Source organism: Homalodisca vitripennis, chromosome 4 (assembly GCF_021130785.1).
Source record: "Homalodisca vitripennis isolate AUS2020 chromosome 4, UT_GWSS_2.1, whole genome shotgun sequence".
Lineage (NCBI taxonomy): Eukaryota > Metazoa > Arthropoda > Insecta > Hemiptera > Cicadellidae > Homalodisca > Homalodisca vitripennis.
Genome location: NC_060210.1, coordinates 157,140,073 through 157,157,941, shown reverse-complemented (window position 1 = coordinate 157,157,941; position 17,869 = coordinate 157,140,073). Strand labels below are relative to the sequence as shown.

Sequence of the window (17,869 nt, the reverse complement as noted above, 5' to 3'; positions counted from 1 at the left end):
TCTCACAACACAAGTGGCTTGAACATTCAAAGAAGGTTTACCTTTTTGGTTAATGAATTCATCTCTGTGGAGTTTTGGTTTTAGTATCTCTATATGGGTACAATCAACCATACCAATACCTGTTGGAAACTTGTATTTACATTGCCATAACTGTTTTGATTCTGTTACTTAAGGGTTGGTAGTTTGAAACTTTATCCATTGATTTTATTGCACAATTATATTGTCAACTACTGCAATGACAGTTTGAGACACCCTATCTTGGTTTACACCAAGTTCTTGACCGATGCCTTTTTAGTCAGGATCGCTAAGATAACGATAAGCACACCTTCATTTTATGAACAGAGGACAACGCACCACCCCGAGTTTCATTTATACCTAAAAATATGTCTGCATGTTCTTCTTCAATACGGAATAACATGTTGAAATCTCGATCAAGTGTACTTAAACAGAGCTTGTAATGTTTCACATCCCACACATTCACAACATCTTCCATCGGTCTAAAAATCACTGACCAACCTCAGTTTTTCTGAGGGATATGCTTTTTAGTTGAAGTAAAAGGGAAAGTTCATGAATACCCAATTACTTTTTTCAACAGTAAAAGGATATGCTTCTACTCTACTACAAGTATAAGGTTCTGATTTAAATTATTATGACTAAAAACTAAAGGATATTCATGAGATTATGCAAGTATAAGCATATGATTTTCTTTATGAATACAATCCAATCACAATGTATGTCAACTAAGAATTAAGAGAAAAAATTTAAGTTTTTTTTGTATCCATGAGTATTTTTAAGGCATTAAATTTGATATTATATAAAGAAGTTATTAATACCTTGTATGTATTAATATTAATGGAATTCATAGTATTTTCTGTATACTGGGTGTTAGAGAAGTAGAAGATGACTGAAAACTTGATGGTTTAGGGAGTTAGTTTATTTTTAAACTAAATCAGAATGAGGAAAAGTAATCACTGTTAAATATAACTTGTAATATATTCAATGTACTATATTATATTAATAAATGAAACAACAAAATTTGTCTGTAAGTTATACTGACCTAGACTTGATGTCATTGTACAGACTGGTAGAAGAATCACTTCGCTCTGAACGAGCTGAACTAAATCCACTAGAGCTAGAAGTTCGCTTTGTGTTTCCCAGTGCTGAAAGTAAAACATTTTAATTTCAAAATGTGATGTATAAGTATTCAACTAAACATAAAAAAAGCAGTTGAGTACAAATTCAAATTATTGTTTATATCTGGATTAGGTATTGATAATTTAATTTTAAGCTTGCTGTAATGATTCAAATTTTTTGTTATAGCAGTGATATATTTTGTTGTAAAAACAACTAAAGTGGACTATGTAATTTTTGACTATGAGAGAAAGTATGTGTAATAAATGTGACTGCGTATTTATTTGCAAGTATTTATATATTAGCTTTTCATGACAACTCTATTAATATGATCAGTGATTGAACAGTATATTGATGAATAATATGCCAAGAAAAATTACAATTTAATATGCCTTACAGGGTGAAATTGATTGCTCCAGTAAAAAAAAATTTGGACTGGTAAGGCCACTATATACATAAGGCAATTAATATTAATGAAAAACCCAAATTGGCTTACTGATAAAAACAATTGAATGCTAAGAGAATAGTTTTAAATAAATAAAATATTAATATAACTGTAATGTTTTAAAAACTAAATAAAAATTTATCTAAAAAAAGCATTTTAAATAAATTTGAAAACTCCATTATAAATTACTGATAATATATTTATAAAAACTAGTGAGCCAAACAGCGTAAAAGGTATGTATAGAGCTAGATTTTTTCTGTCAAAGAAGTAAACTAAAATGGTTAAGGAAATGTGTTGACACATTTCATATGGTACAATATCTACAAGATTTATTGCAGACAAACTACTAGGACTAGGAAATGAAGAACGCTCATCGGCTGACTGTGTGACACATTTACTGTGTGTTGACACAACAAACATAACCTCGGCTAATATTCAAATAGGATATTGTACTACTGGTCTTATAAAAACATCTTAATTTTATTTTGAGTGAAAATATTCCACTACAACAAATGTCGTCTCAATAGGCAAGACAAGTGCCTTGCCCTTCCACACACAAAGGATAATGATAACATTCCCCATTTGAGAACCCGTGAAACACAGAATCTCATATCTCAGAGATTGCACACTTGTAGAAGATGCAGTGATATTGGGATTCTCAGCATACATTAATCTAAAAACCTTAAAATCTCAGACACACAGGGGAGCAAGTGCTTTATACGCAATATTTGTATACACATCATTTCATATTAACTTTTATTTTGAACTTTTTGTGAGTGTCTAATCCTCTATCGTAATCAAAATGTTAATTGAATTTCAAGTGTTCCAACTACTGTAATCGTAATAAAAAAACCAGGAACTTAAAAGACCTTTGTCAATAATAAGAAAAACAATTGTTCCTTACCCAATTGGAAAAGCTTAAATATATGGAAAAACCAGTTAGCAGAGAATCATACAAACAAGTACATATATAGATTAACTGTGACTGAACAACTGTGACTAGAACTACCACAACTAGCTAGCCTTTATATGTTATTTGTTACTTCGCTGATCTGTGCCAGTTCTCCCACACATTGCCCTTGACTATATCAGCAGGTGAATGTCAAGACTTGCTGACCAAACCTGTTTTTGGATCTTTGCCAAATCTTAATAAAAATTATAATTATTGAAGTATATTTTAGTTTCAAAAGGTTACTATAAAATCCTCTTTCCTACCTATCAAAAGTAATACTAATAAATCTTTCACATCTAAATCTGATTTAATACAAATTTGTGAATGATTATCTTTTACTTTTTCTAACAAGGTAACACTCACCTGGCTTGATTTTATCACTTGGATTGTAAAGCTTTATTTTATCTAGATTAGAATTCTTGTTGGATGAGGATGCATATGGACTCCCAACAGAACCTGATACACGAACCACTGCAGTGTGGCCACCACTAGAAACAAATTTTATTTTGGTTAGAACCCTTGATAAGTGACATACACCACAAACAAGAGAACCTCACTTTACACACTATAAAACAATATTACTAATTTATAATTAACAAGAATTAGAAATTTATTTCAGTCATTTCGTGCAAATTTATTAAAACTACAACCTTAACCAACATTTGCACAGTCTCAAAATAAATTAAAATGTTGAACTGATATAATATGTGCCTGCTACACATTTTGTAATTTATGTTATTGGTTAAAAAAATTTCATTCATTAAATGAATACTTATAAATGAGAACATTTTATCACTTTAAATAATGTTTGAGTAAGAACTACATGAAAAAAGTCAAAGTTCTTAATTATTAACAATGTAAGCCTAAAAATAATTTCAACATATTAAATGGGCTCTGGTTCCGTTAATTTTATATCCACCTTTGAAGTATACCTCTCAAAATTATTACATCTACATATAATAATTGATAACACTTTAATGATAGTATTATTTGAGATAGCTAAAAGTTATTGGAATTCACACTGTTTTTGTGTGAGAGATATATTTTTACTTGGTCCATTATTTTGTAAACTTACCTTGTATGCTGCTTATCATTAAGAGAAGACCGAGATCGAGGAGTTGGAATGAATGAATGGGATGGACTTGTTGACCGTGAACTGCTAGCTGAAGTACACTTCAAGGGACTTCCTCCAACTGCAAACAAATCAACCATCTTAAAACTAATTAAACTTTAAAAAATGTTATATAGAATTAATGTTAATAGTTTTAGATCATGTTTGGAACTGTTTGTAAAAGCGGTAGCCTACTGTAAGTGCCTACAAAGATTAAAAGAAACAAATCATATTTTACATAATAAGAACAGTTAATACTAACTTACTTAATATGCAACTATACAATCTTCTAATTTGTTCTCTCCTGTATCAACACATTAAGTATAAGAGCATTAAGTAAAGAAATAGTGTCAATCAAGGAACAACAATTTATTGTAGCACACACTGTGCCGTATGTTTAATATAGCCAAATAGATGCTGGTATCTATGGTAGCAGATTTACAAGGCAGAAATTTTGGATTTAGCAACAACTGACACTACAATAGTATGTAGCAAGCCACTGATCATTACTGCTAAAATATTACAGCATGTAGCGGAACCTGTGCGCAACATGTAGTATACGGGGATGGCATAGGTGACTTGTACCTATATTTCACATGTTGTAAGTTATGATATAAACTTCTAGGAGGTTTGATAGTGTCAACAAACACTCAAACTTTGCGCGTTGTATTACCCGTGTACAAAACCATTAAAACCTGCCACATTCTGCGACTCAGAACTCATACAGTGATGTGAAGCTGGTGGCAGCCCTTTCAAAATATACTTAAACATATTCTAATCATTTGCTTTGCTAAATATATGGCATTTATTTTATGTTTGTATTTTATGTTATGTTCTATCCCTAAAACAAAGAGTGTGTTCTGCTAATTTCACACCAGAACCACCTAAAGACTAAAATAAGCCAAAATCGTTTCATTAGGTTTGTTTAGCTATTTTTTAGGATTTGATTGGCATTCATGTGCAAGATTTTAAAAAAAGGTACCTGTAACATCATGCCAAAAAAACTAATGGACTCGTTTGTTTGAATTGTCATAAGTTATTTTAGGGTGGGAATGTTTTCACTCTCTACTGCTCCCCCACCCCTCCACTCTACAGTGAGGATTCACGCTTGGAGAAGGGTCTTGTTACTTGAGTTTAACTGTAACTAGTGTATGTGCTGGAGATGGGAAGGAGGGCAGCCAATTCTAGAATGGCATGAAGTCCTGAATATACAACAGACACGATTATCTAGAATTCGGTTATCAAAGTACATAAAAAATAATTTGTTTGCCGTTATTGGTATAGATCTATTTTAAAACAAAAAGATATTTAATCAAAAATTTAACTTTTCCAATGTCAAATCACTTGATCTGAGGTTGGGAAAGTACTGATCACAAATGCCCCTGACCATAGGTGTGGACTTTAGTGGTGCTTTCGGAGCCACCCTTCATTTCTTTAGAAAAAAGAATAACATCCTTCGACATCTATATATATATATAAAAATGAATGTTTGTGTGTTTGTCCTTTATAGACTCAGAAACTATTTGACGGATCATTATGAAAATTTGTATGTATATGTATTTTTCCACATAGAAGGTTTATATGCTATGCCCATTGATGTAACTCACCACCAGGAAGCGCTGCAAAATATATAAGTTATCAAAGCGCCTGGACATTGTAAACTACAATTGCGAGATAGTTGTGTATAATAACCACACACTATGTGAAGGTGCTAAGTTTTTATGGATATTTGTCTTTCAAATGAATTTCTGTTTGGCCTTATAGCTTGAATGTTAGACCACTTTATTATTAAGTACATGTACATGTACAATGGCTATAAACATACACTTTTGGCAGATTTTCTTGATAGTGTCAACAAGGTAAACTCTACATCGGCGTTGACAATATAATTCACTTGAACCAGAATTGCTCATACACCAGCAAAGCTTACAAAAAGCGTGCGAAGCCGCGGGGAACAGCTAGTAATATCTAAATTCCAGCTCAGAAAACGTGAGCGCCCGTTAACTTTTTATATTTTATTTACCTACTTAGGCTATATAGGCTAATAACAAACAGTAGAATAGGAACAGAATGGCCTCCTTATCACTGACATCGGCTTCCTTTTGAAAGGAAGAAAAACAAAAACTGGTCATCATAATAACATGTAATTTTCAAAGAAAGTAAAATAAAGTTGTTCTTTATAATAATGTAGTTTTTCATGTCCCCGGTATAAAATACTTCCAAAAATAATGGCCTCTGTATAATAACAAAGTACCTCTAATTTTGCAGAAATGATTCACTGGGCAGAATACAATAAGCGGAACCAGTTTTTATATCAGCTTAGTATTATCATTGATACTTCATATATCAAGTAATAGAACTGACTGTAAATTGACATCAACGTATCTAAAAACTCACAGTCATACACAGTTTGAAATGAAACTGGATTAATTTAATATGTAAAAGAACAAATCATCATACATAATAAAGGGACCATAACCATCAAACAAACAATTAAAATACGTACAGTAATAGTAATGATCTCATTCAAAATAATAAGGAAATCATAACAAAACGATAATATACAAACCGAGAAAAACACAGGTCTTTCAATACTATTTGAATTGGTTTTCTAATGTTAACTACATTTTTATTTAAATGAAGTCACTTATCAAATATTGTGTTTACAATCTAAAAATGTATTTAATTTGTTACAGATTACCAAAGTTAAGTTAAGTATTCAATTAATTAATTAGTATAGATTTATTATGTTGATGGATTTAATTATGCAATATTAATATTAAAAACTGGATCTGCTTATCATACTCTCCCTAGATAGGCTACTGACCTAAACCTAACATCAGAAAAAACCAAGCAATAATAATGATAATAAATAGTCTAAACAAACAGAACAAGTTCAATATCCTAAGCCCTACACTTAACCGTTTCCTTGATAAATCCAGATTTTAAATTTCGGTTATTGTGATTTAAATAGACTTCTAATTGTGTGTGTGAGGCAGGCATATTCGTAAATACTGTATCTAATAAATAAATATATGTAGGTTAATATTTCAAATGATAAAATTTTATTATATACTGCATTAAAACTTCGTCTATTTTATTTTTGTATTTCCCACAGCCTAATTAAAATTACAAGACCCAAATATGACCGGGTAGACTTTAATAAGCTGCCTACATTCATTATTCAGTTGTTTTCATTGAATGGTTCGATTGTTTTTATCCAAAGGAATAATTCAATAATACAATTGATTTAACTTAGCATATGATTTCAACTTATTAGTTATAGTAATTTTAATGTAAAGAAACAATAAACAGCAAGAAGTAACTAAAATTTTGATGCTTTAGAAATGGCGACAAATATGAGGAAAATATAGCCTATAAGATATTTCTCACAAATGCCGAGATTTGTTTAAGTGGCTTCAACATGTGGGTTTGGTTCCTGGTAAACCATAGGAAGAATTCTTTCCTCCAGTTCACAAAAGCGGTTACTGGGCAAGATGTAATATTGTAAGGTTTCTTTGATATCTAAGGCTAGGCCACAGTTGGTTTTGTTGTTTTGTAATGTTATTGTAAATTGATGTTTTTAAATTGTAATGTACGGGATTCTTCTTGTTACGGTTATTTATAACGCTTATTGTATGTGATTTTTACATATCGAAGTGGGATAGTATATTGAACTGTTCGATAATAGCAATCGAATAACACCTACTCGTTATTTGATTGCTGTTATACAACAATTCGATATACTATCCCACTTAGATATGTAAAAATCACATAAGTTACAATAAGTTATAAAAAACCGTAACAAGAAGAATCTTGTACATTGCAATTTTAAAAACATAAATTTAACAATTAATTTTAACAATAAAACAACAAAACTAGCTATGGCCTAGACTTAGATATCAAAGAAATCTTACAGTATTACAACTTACCCTGCTTGATATCAACGAGTAACCGCTTTTGTGAAATGGAGGAAAAAATTCTCCCCATGGGTACCAGGAGTCAAATCCAGATGTTGAAGCCACTTAACAGTCACTTGTAAGACATATCTCACATAATTTCTTCATATTCATAGCTATTTTCAAAGTTTACAAATTTTAGTTACAGTACTTCTTGCTGTTTATTGTTTAAATTATAATTACTTTAACTAATAAGTTCAAATCATATGCTAAGTTAAATCGATTCTAATATCGAATTATTCCTACGGATAAGAACAATCGAACCATTCGATAATAGCAATTGAATAATGAGTGTAGGCCGCTTATTAAAGTCTCCCCATAAGACTTCAAAACAAATGTATGACGAATGTAATTAAATTTGTATTAGCCTACACTAATTCAAGTTGAAAAATGAACAAATCATACAAAGTGAGACTTTTAAACATTTATCTAATCTGGTTCCAGTCCATCAGTTAGGCACATTTAACTTAACATACCAGCAACTACAATTGAATTATTTACATGGGCTACTAGTAAAGAATAATAAACAAGTACAAGCAAAGTTAAACCTAATGCAGTTCTACAAATAATACCAAGAATTATCTTTTGTTCAATTCGGCTAGTAAGTAAATTTAAAATATAGACTATATTTAAAAAGTGTTCAGTTAAAGAAATAAATTGAATAAGCAACAATATACTAGAACTAGGCTGTTAAACTAACCTATCTACTTGTTGACTGTTAAAATAGTCCTTCAATTTATATTTTATCCAGATTTTAGAATTCTTGAACCACGATTACTAATGTATTAAATAATTGAGAAATATCTTGTCGACGTTGTACTAGTCTTTTATGAATTAAGGCTTCAAGACCAATGACCAAAACATGAACAAACAAAACATAAACAAAAACAATCAACACAAACTTCTATTCTACCACCACACGAGTTCTAACTGCCAAATTTCGATTTCGTTCAATCGTTCGACTATTGGCTTACTTGTGCCTTGTAAATAATTAATGTTCGTAATTTAAGACAAGATTTGTTTACGTTTAATAAGATTAGTTTTTTCTATCAATACTTGTTCTGCTGGGCGTCCCTCTCCTGTTTCTCCAAGAAAAGCAAATGTATGCAATATAAAAATAATAAAGGATTAAAGTGGGTTCGTTGATCAAGTCACATAAAATAAGCTTTGCATAATAGTCACAGCAACTTATTGTTAATTAAAACACAAGGTTAACATTCCTTGTATTCCATCAAACAGTACCTAAAAAGGTGTCTAGACATCGAAACCGTGGTAACACCTACTTAAACTTTATGGAATATCAAGTAAAACGATATTGGTAATGGGTTTATAATAACAGACTATTGGGCGAGACACTATTGTAAAGGTACCGTAAACGTTTGGTTCATTATTCCTCTGTCAATCTCGGATGCTTAAAAATGAATAAATTGTAGTTATACTTTAGGGTATAACACAAAAACCCTGTAAACTATGAAACCTCCCCACGGGCTTGTTATTTGCCCTAAAAATACTAATTTATTATAGTTGTATTTTATGTCTATAAATAATTTAACTATCGTTATAGGCGGTATAGCCTATAACGTCCACGCCTTTGAAGCATGAGCGAAATACAAAACACAGTTACCGGTACTATGTATTTTATTCTGCCCACGTATCATTATTTAGAGAAGTAAATAATAATAACTGGTCAATGTTTTTACAATAAGATTCTCAAACCTAGATACGTAAATCGCTCAGAATTTGCTACTAAAGCCTATTTTGTTTCAAAAATACTAAAAAGAGGTGATTTTTATGGTGTAAACCGTATTACATTAATTGTTTTTAACCTTTTACGCTTTACACTATAGCTGTCAATCTAATCACATAACTAACAACAAAATAAAAGGAAAGTAAGGTAGTTGAATAACATAAGTATATAAACATTTCCATTTGTATAAAAATATAATACACCCGCATTGCATATAATATTTGTATACAAATATATAATGTATAAGAAATATTTGTTTATTGTAATACATACGCATCTAATGGTTACTTTAAAAAAAACTAGTGATCGAATTAAGGCCAATTTTATATACGAGATAGCTATGAATGTAATGTTTAGGAGTGTAAAACTTTAGAATTGTGGAAGTATACGACCAAAGTTCTTAATAAATTAACATCTGAACTTTTATTCTTATCCGGGCGATCCATAAATTTCGGCAGTGGTCTCGTTATGGCGCATTTAAAGTAATCTTAGTCGTATAATCTGTTAAACCACTACTTAAAACATTTAATTTTGTACTGAAGTTTAATTACGCAGGTTTGTTAGTTTACCGCGGCCGGCGCCTTCTTGTTTGAGCGTAAACCGGCTGACTCTGGAGGGCATTGCCACGTTATAGAGCTCTTAAAGTTTAAGTCATTATATTGATTTGGCTATTTAAAACAAATTCAATTTGGCCACAAGTTTCTAAGTGAGTTCTTCAGCAGCAGTTTTTAGAGCTTATATTAATAAACATATTATTTAACCACATTCCAATATCATTAAGAATTATTATTAGAATAAATTCAGACTCTACAACTGACAAGTATTTTTTTATAATTCTGACACTCACTGAGTAATAGTAAAGTATGCGTCAACTATTTAATTTTTGTTTTATTTTGATATAATACGAATTAATATTCAGAGTGGACTAATTATGGAAGAGGTGCGGCTAATCAAGAACTCCAGAGACAGAAGCGTTATATTTTAGCTTTAAATATAGGGACTAAGTATGATCTCTCCAGTACTTACCTGGGACAGCAGCAGGAGGCCGAAGCACTGGTGTAGGGATGCTGGTGGGCGTTCCTCCCGCCCCCGACCCTGCACCCCCGTGGAACGGTGATGGTAACCTAAAAAAGGACAAATGAAAAAAAGTCTACATCTACCTTACCTAACTTAGTCTTTGTACAAAGCACACATCAGTGATTTATGTTTAATATAATATACCAGTTTTAGAGCTTTTTCATTTATTCCTCTGAGTTTATAAACCAGATTTGGTATCCAGCCTACCGTTCTTTTTGAAGGAAACAGAGAGTATAAACTGTATCTAAATTTTGAAAACCCTAGCAATCCATCAATAACCTACTCACTCACTGAATATACGGTACATAAACAGAACAGATATGATATTTTAGCATTTTAGGTCTAACGTAGCTACCTGTATTGTGGGAAGGTTTGGTTCAATGTGAATGTTGTTTGTTCCAGTTCAACTTCCTCTTAGTGCAACATTTAAAATCTCATCGTCAAAAGTCTGAACAGCGCCAGATTTCAAATGCTGCACTAATAGGAAGGTGGGCCGGAGCAAACTTAACATACACATTTTGAAGTATCTTTATTCACTAAATCTACGATACACCACAATCCAAAAAGCATTTTTTGTTGTAAAAAGTATCAATTTTTACTCATACAATATAAACAATAATAGACCTTCCATCATATGTTTGAGACAGAAAACACTATTAACGTGTAATAGTTGCTACACACATACTTGATCTTGATTGCCTCCTGAAGAAAAGAACAAGAAACGTATTTTATGTTGTTTTAACACACAACTATGATAACAACCATTTATTCAAATTGAAGGACTTTAATGAACAATACATTATAAACTAAGCACATTTTAATAAATTCAGTAGATTAAAATATTAATAAGAACACAATAAACTTTTTAAAACCTAAAACCTTTTCCAAAGTGGCCTAAGGTTTAGGCTTGGTCTATAATTGAGCTCTCCAATAGGCCTACTGAATTATACAGTGCAATAACAATCTCATTACTCTTCGATAGCTTACCTTGTGTACCTTACACGTGATATTTGTAATCAACAGAGATCTAGCCACGTGGTTTCATGACGCGTATAATATATCTACATGCCAAAACTATAAATCAATGTTTTCAACATTAACAATATGTATTCCGTAAATGTGTTCAGTGGCTTTAATATTTTTGGGAAGAGGCGGATTGCTGATATGTTCTTTGACTCCTTCGGGCCCACGACTGATTCCGAACTTATACCACACTCCAGTTTACATTTTCGCATCTTACAATGGTACACCTCTTTAGCATGCATATAATGATACGAGATATCATAAAACACACGTCCAAAGAAATATTTTACGAATAAACTTCAGGAAGAGGCTCTGGCAATTTTGGATGACACCTCCGGGAATATTACACTCAATACACTGAGGATTGCACATCAGAATTCTCAAGGCATCTTAGCTAAGCTCAGTATTTTTGAAGTATTTATTGAGCTTATTTCACCTGACATTCCCTGTCCGAGCATTTCTTTTGTGAAGCCGAAATAAAACTGTATTGTCTCTGTCTCCCTGGATTAACAACAGCTTCTAGGTTATGTCGCACTTCTTTCTCTAAAGGAGGTGTACGTATTGAAGATGGCTAAGCGTTCAAGATTATTGATTTAGGAAACTTGTTCTGAGAGCGTTTGTGACAATAACAATATGACTATAACAATAATCTTCCAAGCTATTAGTTATAGTTTGGTACATTATTGCATATTTTCTAATTATCGTCTAAAAGACCTCCATGTAACTCTGTTGATAGTGTGGATATATGTATTGAATCTGTTAAAGATTGTCTCGGGTCATTTGCGAAACCCAACCAAAGAAGTACTGTAATTGGGGAATTTAATATTCACAGTTCCTCACAAATTGATATGTCTGTTCAGAGCCTTTCCATATAAGAAATGTAATATTCGTCAGAAAATTACTTCGCCCGGATAAAGTTCGAACATTCCTTATCTAAGCTTTGTGATGATCTAATTGATATGTATTTTGCTACAAAAGATCTGGCCCTCATCCTGCGAGACAACTTCCATCTATAAGTTTTGGAAAGCAGTCAGAGCTAGGAACATCCCCTCTCACATTGAAGACTCAAATAACAATCAAAAAGCTGTTTGGGATGTAATTAAAGAAACAATTCCCAAGAAAAGCTCACATCAGATGAAGAACTGGATGTTGAAAGAAGATGACAGATTATGTTTGTTTGCTGACGACACTTGATTGTTAAATGTTAGCAATCATTCTCGTCATGGTCGAGGGTAGAGTAGTGCAGTCATTGAAGCATTGTTGGTCCGAATTTTTTTTACTGTGAACCGAATTGCATAAAATTTTGGAATTAGGTTCATCTTACCCTTAAATTCAAAAGTGAAAATGATTTGAACTCCGCAACCACCCTGGGGGTGGTTGCCACCCCTTCTCGGGAGTGAATTTATTTTTTTTTTTTTTCAAAATAACCTCTCAGATATCGATAGAAGGCCTACTTTTAAGCAAAAAATCATCTATAACGTTTTTCGAAAAAATCCAATATTTTTCAAGTTATTGGCAATTGAAAATTCGCAATTTTTTCACGTTTTTCATCGGTTTTTTGCAAATATCTCAAAAAATATACGTTTTATCGAAAATTTTATAAAGGAACACAATTGTAGCAGGTAAAACAATGAACAATTTTGTTTTTTATAAAGTATTCTAAGTGCAATATTAAGCTAGATATTAAAAATCAAAGCCGTTTTTTTATTTTGTCTGAAATTTTAATCGAATGTGGTCAATGCCATCTAGCGGCGAGCAGATGCATTTTAGGCATTCTAATAAAAAAGAGTTGTATAGTGCTTGAAATAAGATTTAAAATGAGCACTATTAAAAGTCTATTGCACGTAAAATGAGTGAGCTGTATTGCAAATAAGAGGAGCATCTAATGTTTTTTCTTTTAAATCAATGGGTTTCATAAGTGCCATTTCCACCAAAATTAAAATTAATCGTATTCCGCCTAGAATCAACTTTATTATGAAGAGTTTAATAGATTGTATCAGTTTGGCTGCTTCAGGGCACATATTTTTCAAAAAAGTCACGATTAAAAAAAAAATTCAAACTTTTTAAAAACTACCTTTTTTCATAATATCTCAAAAATGACGACATATACGAATAAAAGTGTAGGTATGAAAAATGTGGGTATATTTCTGACAAACAATTTGGATTTTTTGATTTTTCTGTAAAACAAAAATTTACGGAAATATGATTGTTTAAAGAGCGCGTGGCAGTGCAATCACAGCCTCTCTTAAGCGCTTTAAAACCCTTCACCAATTGAAGAAAAAGGTTTTTTTACTATATATTGCAATGAAGGATGTTGTAGCTCTCTTAATTATCTTTACAATGGTTTTTTTATAAATTGTGATAGCATGAAAATTGAAGTAGTTTATGGTCAAAAAACTTATTATATGTTTTTCTACTTAGCAACTGAAAATTTCGGACTGTGAATATTTGGAGCAATGTGAAAGTACGCAGTATAATAGAGACCCAAAACTATTGTAATGTGTATATATATACATAATATGGCTCATGTATTTTGGAAACGTAGGCATGAATACATACCAACTTTCTTATATGTATATATAAACACATTTGAGTGATTTTTGTACAATTTGTAAATATTTTATCCAATAAATGGCAATTTTTTACTCTAAATTAAATTATTTTTAAATAATATGTAATCATATATATTTACTGTTTTAATTTAGGGGTAGTTTTAAGGGTAGAAAAGCTTAAGAATATCATAATCCATTTTCGAGAGTGTAGAATAATATTTAAATTCTTTTCATTTTATATAAAAAAAAATGTTAACAATTTTTTTATCAAGGGGTAGTTTTCAAGGGTTGAAAGGGGGTTAAAAATGTCATAATTATTATAGAAAATATAAAATATTACTAACTCTATACTTACATCTTTTTATATCATACCAAAGTATTTTTTGTGATTTGTTTCAATTTAGGGGTTGTTTGCAAGTGTTTTAAGATGTTCAAGGGGTTGAAAATGATTTTAATATGAGGTAATTGTGTTAGAAAACACTTTAAAATTTCACCACTTACTATTAAACATGTTTTTCTAGCGATAAAATGGCTCAATGTCGATTTTTTCCATTAAGGGGTTGTTTACACCCCTTAAAAATTAATAGGCGGAGTTCAGATCATTTCACTTTTGAAGTTAAGGGTAAGATGAGCCTAATTCCAAAATTTCATGCAAATCGGTTCACAGTAAAAAAATTCGGAGGTAAGACCGTATTTTTCGCTTCAATGACTGCACTAGAGGGGTTTTTTCTACTCATAGTATTTTGACATTTTTTGGTATGTACATTCTTAACACCCTAACTCTTTACTTGAAACATAAGAACATATTTCAACCTACACTATCAGATACAATGTTCGAAACTCTAAATCTTTAGTATGTTATAGTAAAGCACAACGCTACATTTTTGTGGAAAATATACGTATTACTCTGCAATTAAATTGTTTAATGCCTTTCCTCCACAGCCTTGGTCGGAGTACAATGTGGTTTTGTTTCGGAGGAGGCTTAGGGCATTTTTAGTCCGATCGGAATGTTACATTGTGCGAGAGTATTATGGTTTTTTTGTCATGGAAACAAAACTATAATTTACCGTTTTATTTGATTTTTACTACATAATAACTGAACATAATAATACTATACTAAAACGTTTACTACCTAAACAGCTGTTTTGAGCGTTTAATTCTACTGAAACAATAACAGCTGAGTTTGGGGTTACCGCACTGCATTGAAACTGATTTTGCAGATTTCTTGGACCAACTTAAGTATAAAAAAACAGCTGTTATATTTGCAGTATGATAAAAAAGTATTTTATGTCGTAAATATTCGTTTTTTCTTGTACGATTATATTGATTCATTGTAGGAAATTCATAACAATAATAGCAATGTTTACAATAAGGGCATAATAATGACTTGCGGATTGGTGAAGAAGAGAGTATTGTGACTACATTCTCCAGCAGTTATTGAGAAGGATGACGTCATGGATCGGGTCATTATTCTCTCAGAACTGTTTATATCTCCCCTCCCCACCCTTCCCTTACTCTGGGATATCCCCCACTCGACCGTGAGCTTGCATAATCCACCGATCCCAATATCGTCTGCTACTGATGATACGAATATGTATATTTATACAATATGTATAGAGACCTAATTAAAAACAAACACCATGTATTGCGCTTTTTTTAGCTTTCACAGATGTGTTCCGATGTAGCGTTTCAAACGATTTAATAATTATTAATTTAACGTTTTATCTTAAACAGACATAAAAGTCACTCGAATATTCACTTTGATTATGAATTAAGATGAAGTTTACACGTCTGAAATTTTAAAGGGAGAACTTATTTTATCCCTGTAAACGCGACTATGAAAGACACAGTTATAAAGCTGATATTACTGGTATCAGGGACGGCTTTAGAAATTTGCAAATACTGTCTAACAACTTAAAATAATTCTACACACTTAGTTAATGGTAGTAGGTTTTTAAACTTAAACTTGATTTATACCATTAGTACACTTAAAAAATTATACTCTTGGTGATTATTAGTTTCAAAGTTATATTGACAATTACAACAACTCGCATTAATTATATTGGCACAGCACACAGGTAGCGCTGTAATGTAAAACTGGAGTTCAACCAAATCTGTGGTAATATAAATAATCGTAAACAAACTGAGAACATTCAACAGGAAAGTTTATCACATATTTTACTAATTGAACTACTGTACGTTTGTATGGTACTGTTATTGAAGTAACTACAAGTGAAGGATAGACAGCGAGTGTTATTTTCACATAGAAACGACAAAACAAAGTTACGGTACAGTCGTGTTGTAGCCTACCTCTTGCTGTGCGGGGTGGCAGGGAGGCTGCGGGCTCGGCGACGGCTCGACGCGTTGCCCATGACTGAGGCAAGACCTCCCCTACCCTCACATCACCATCCCCCGCCCAGTCATACGACACCTGGTGTTTTATTAATCCATTCTATAGCAGTCCGAACAATGAATCAAAAGTCGACTGTGCGTGTAACACATAGAGAACGACACAACTAATTCTGATGGAACTGAGTGATGCAGCCTCATGTCCGTGTTGTCTGCCGATCGATCACTGGGGTAGTCAGTCGGTTATCGATTATTTCGTCCCCAAACTGTACATCCATAATTATACATAGTCTAAATGAAAGCGTTTTACCAGCAGTAATGTTTCATTTATAGACGGATTCAAATAATTAATACCATCGAATTTTCATAAATATTATATTTAACATTAGTTAAACAATTTGTTGATTCAACTGTATTGTTAAATATTCGAATATGTTGCATTCTAAGTTATGTTTGACATTCAAATCAAAGTTCAATTCTAAAATAAAATAATGTAAATCGCTACGCTTCTCATTTACAAAATATAATAATGCTGTAAATTAAAGATTAAACTAATCACACACAACTTTCTTTTCTTTCTAAAGTACAAAAAGATTAACCTAAAAATAACCTTCTCAGATTTGCATATTTATTAGGATTAAGTTACTTAGTAAACGGAACATAAAAATTTACGCTAAAGCTTTTACGCCTTTATCAATATAAGTAAATTAATAAACAATAGTTTTTATGGATTTAGTAACATTTACTATACTATTACTATCCAATCTTGTTTATCCGATGTGTCATATGTTCAAACATTTATACATAATGCGATAATATTAATGTTATAACCTACCTATTTTCGATCGTAAAATAAGTATATTGCAAACATGAATACATTATTACGAAGGAATTATTACTTCAGCCTGTCTTACACCATTTAATATTTTTTTATGAAATGTCAAAAAAACGATGAATACGATAGTATTATAAACAAACCGAATCTTCAACTTTATGGAGTCATCGTTAGCTCCTGCATATAGAGGCCGATGCAATTTTGTTGCTGCGCAGTGCACAACGAACGTGCAAGAAAAAGCAGGCGCTCCGTATAAATGCATAGAGTATATTATATCTGTATATACATTTTCATACATAAATTCTGTCAAGTATCACCTAACTACTAAGTTATCTTTGCTATTGTTGTCTTACCTACGAATTATTACCTACTAATTGGTGTACCGTGTAGTGACATACAAAGTTGCGGATTTGATGTTAGGAAATCGTTTGTGTTATAAATAAGTATTCTAAAAACCGTTATTTATACAAGTGTCATTTGTTTGAAGTATTTTCCCGATGAAAGGATTGCGCAGAAAACAGGATTTTTACGAAGATTTCTCACGGTTCAGTGATATAAAACATCTACACTGTGCTCCGAGATCCGCAATGTAATGTCAGGTGAATAACGAACCTAACACATAATTATAATCTAGGTTAAAATAAAAAAAAGTCATGCTAGAGCATTGTGACACGCATAAGTCAGAATC

At 31.7% G+C, this 17,869-nt stretch overlaps 1 protein-coding gene across 3 annotated transcripts in view; it reads right to left on the bottom strand.

The window, feature by feature from the left end:
• LOC124360389 (protein sickie) overlaps positions 1 to 17,869 on the bottom strand; it is a 195,822-nt gene that overhangs the window by 99,722 nt on the left and 78,231 nt on the right. For all 3 annotated transcript variants that reach the window (XM_046813988.1, XM_046813989.1, XM_046813990.1), the window contains exons 5-8: positions 10,372 to 10,469; positions 3,604 to 3,721; positions 2,892 to 3,016; positions 1,058 to 1,160 (exon numbers count right to left, since the gene is read on the bottom strand). In XM_046813988.1, the coding sequence (XP_046669944.1) occupies positions 1,058 to 1,160; positions 2,892 to 3,016; positions 3,604 to 3,721; positions 10,372 to 10,469 (444 nt within the window). The remainder of the gene's footprint in view (positions 1 to 1,057; positions 1,161 to 2,891; positions 3,017 to 3,603; positions 3,722 to 10,371; positions 10,470 to 17,869) is intronic.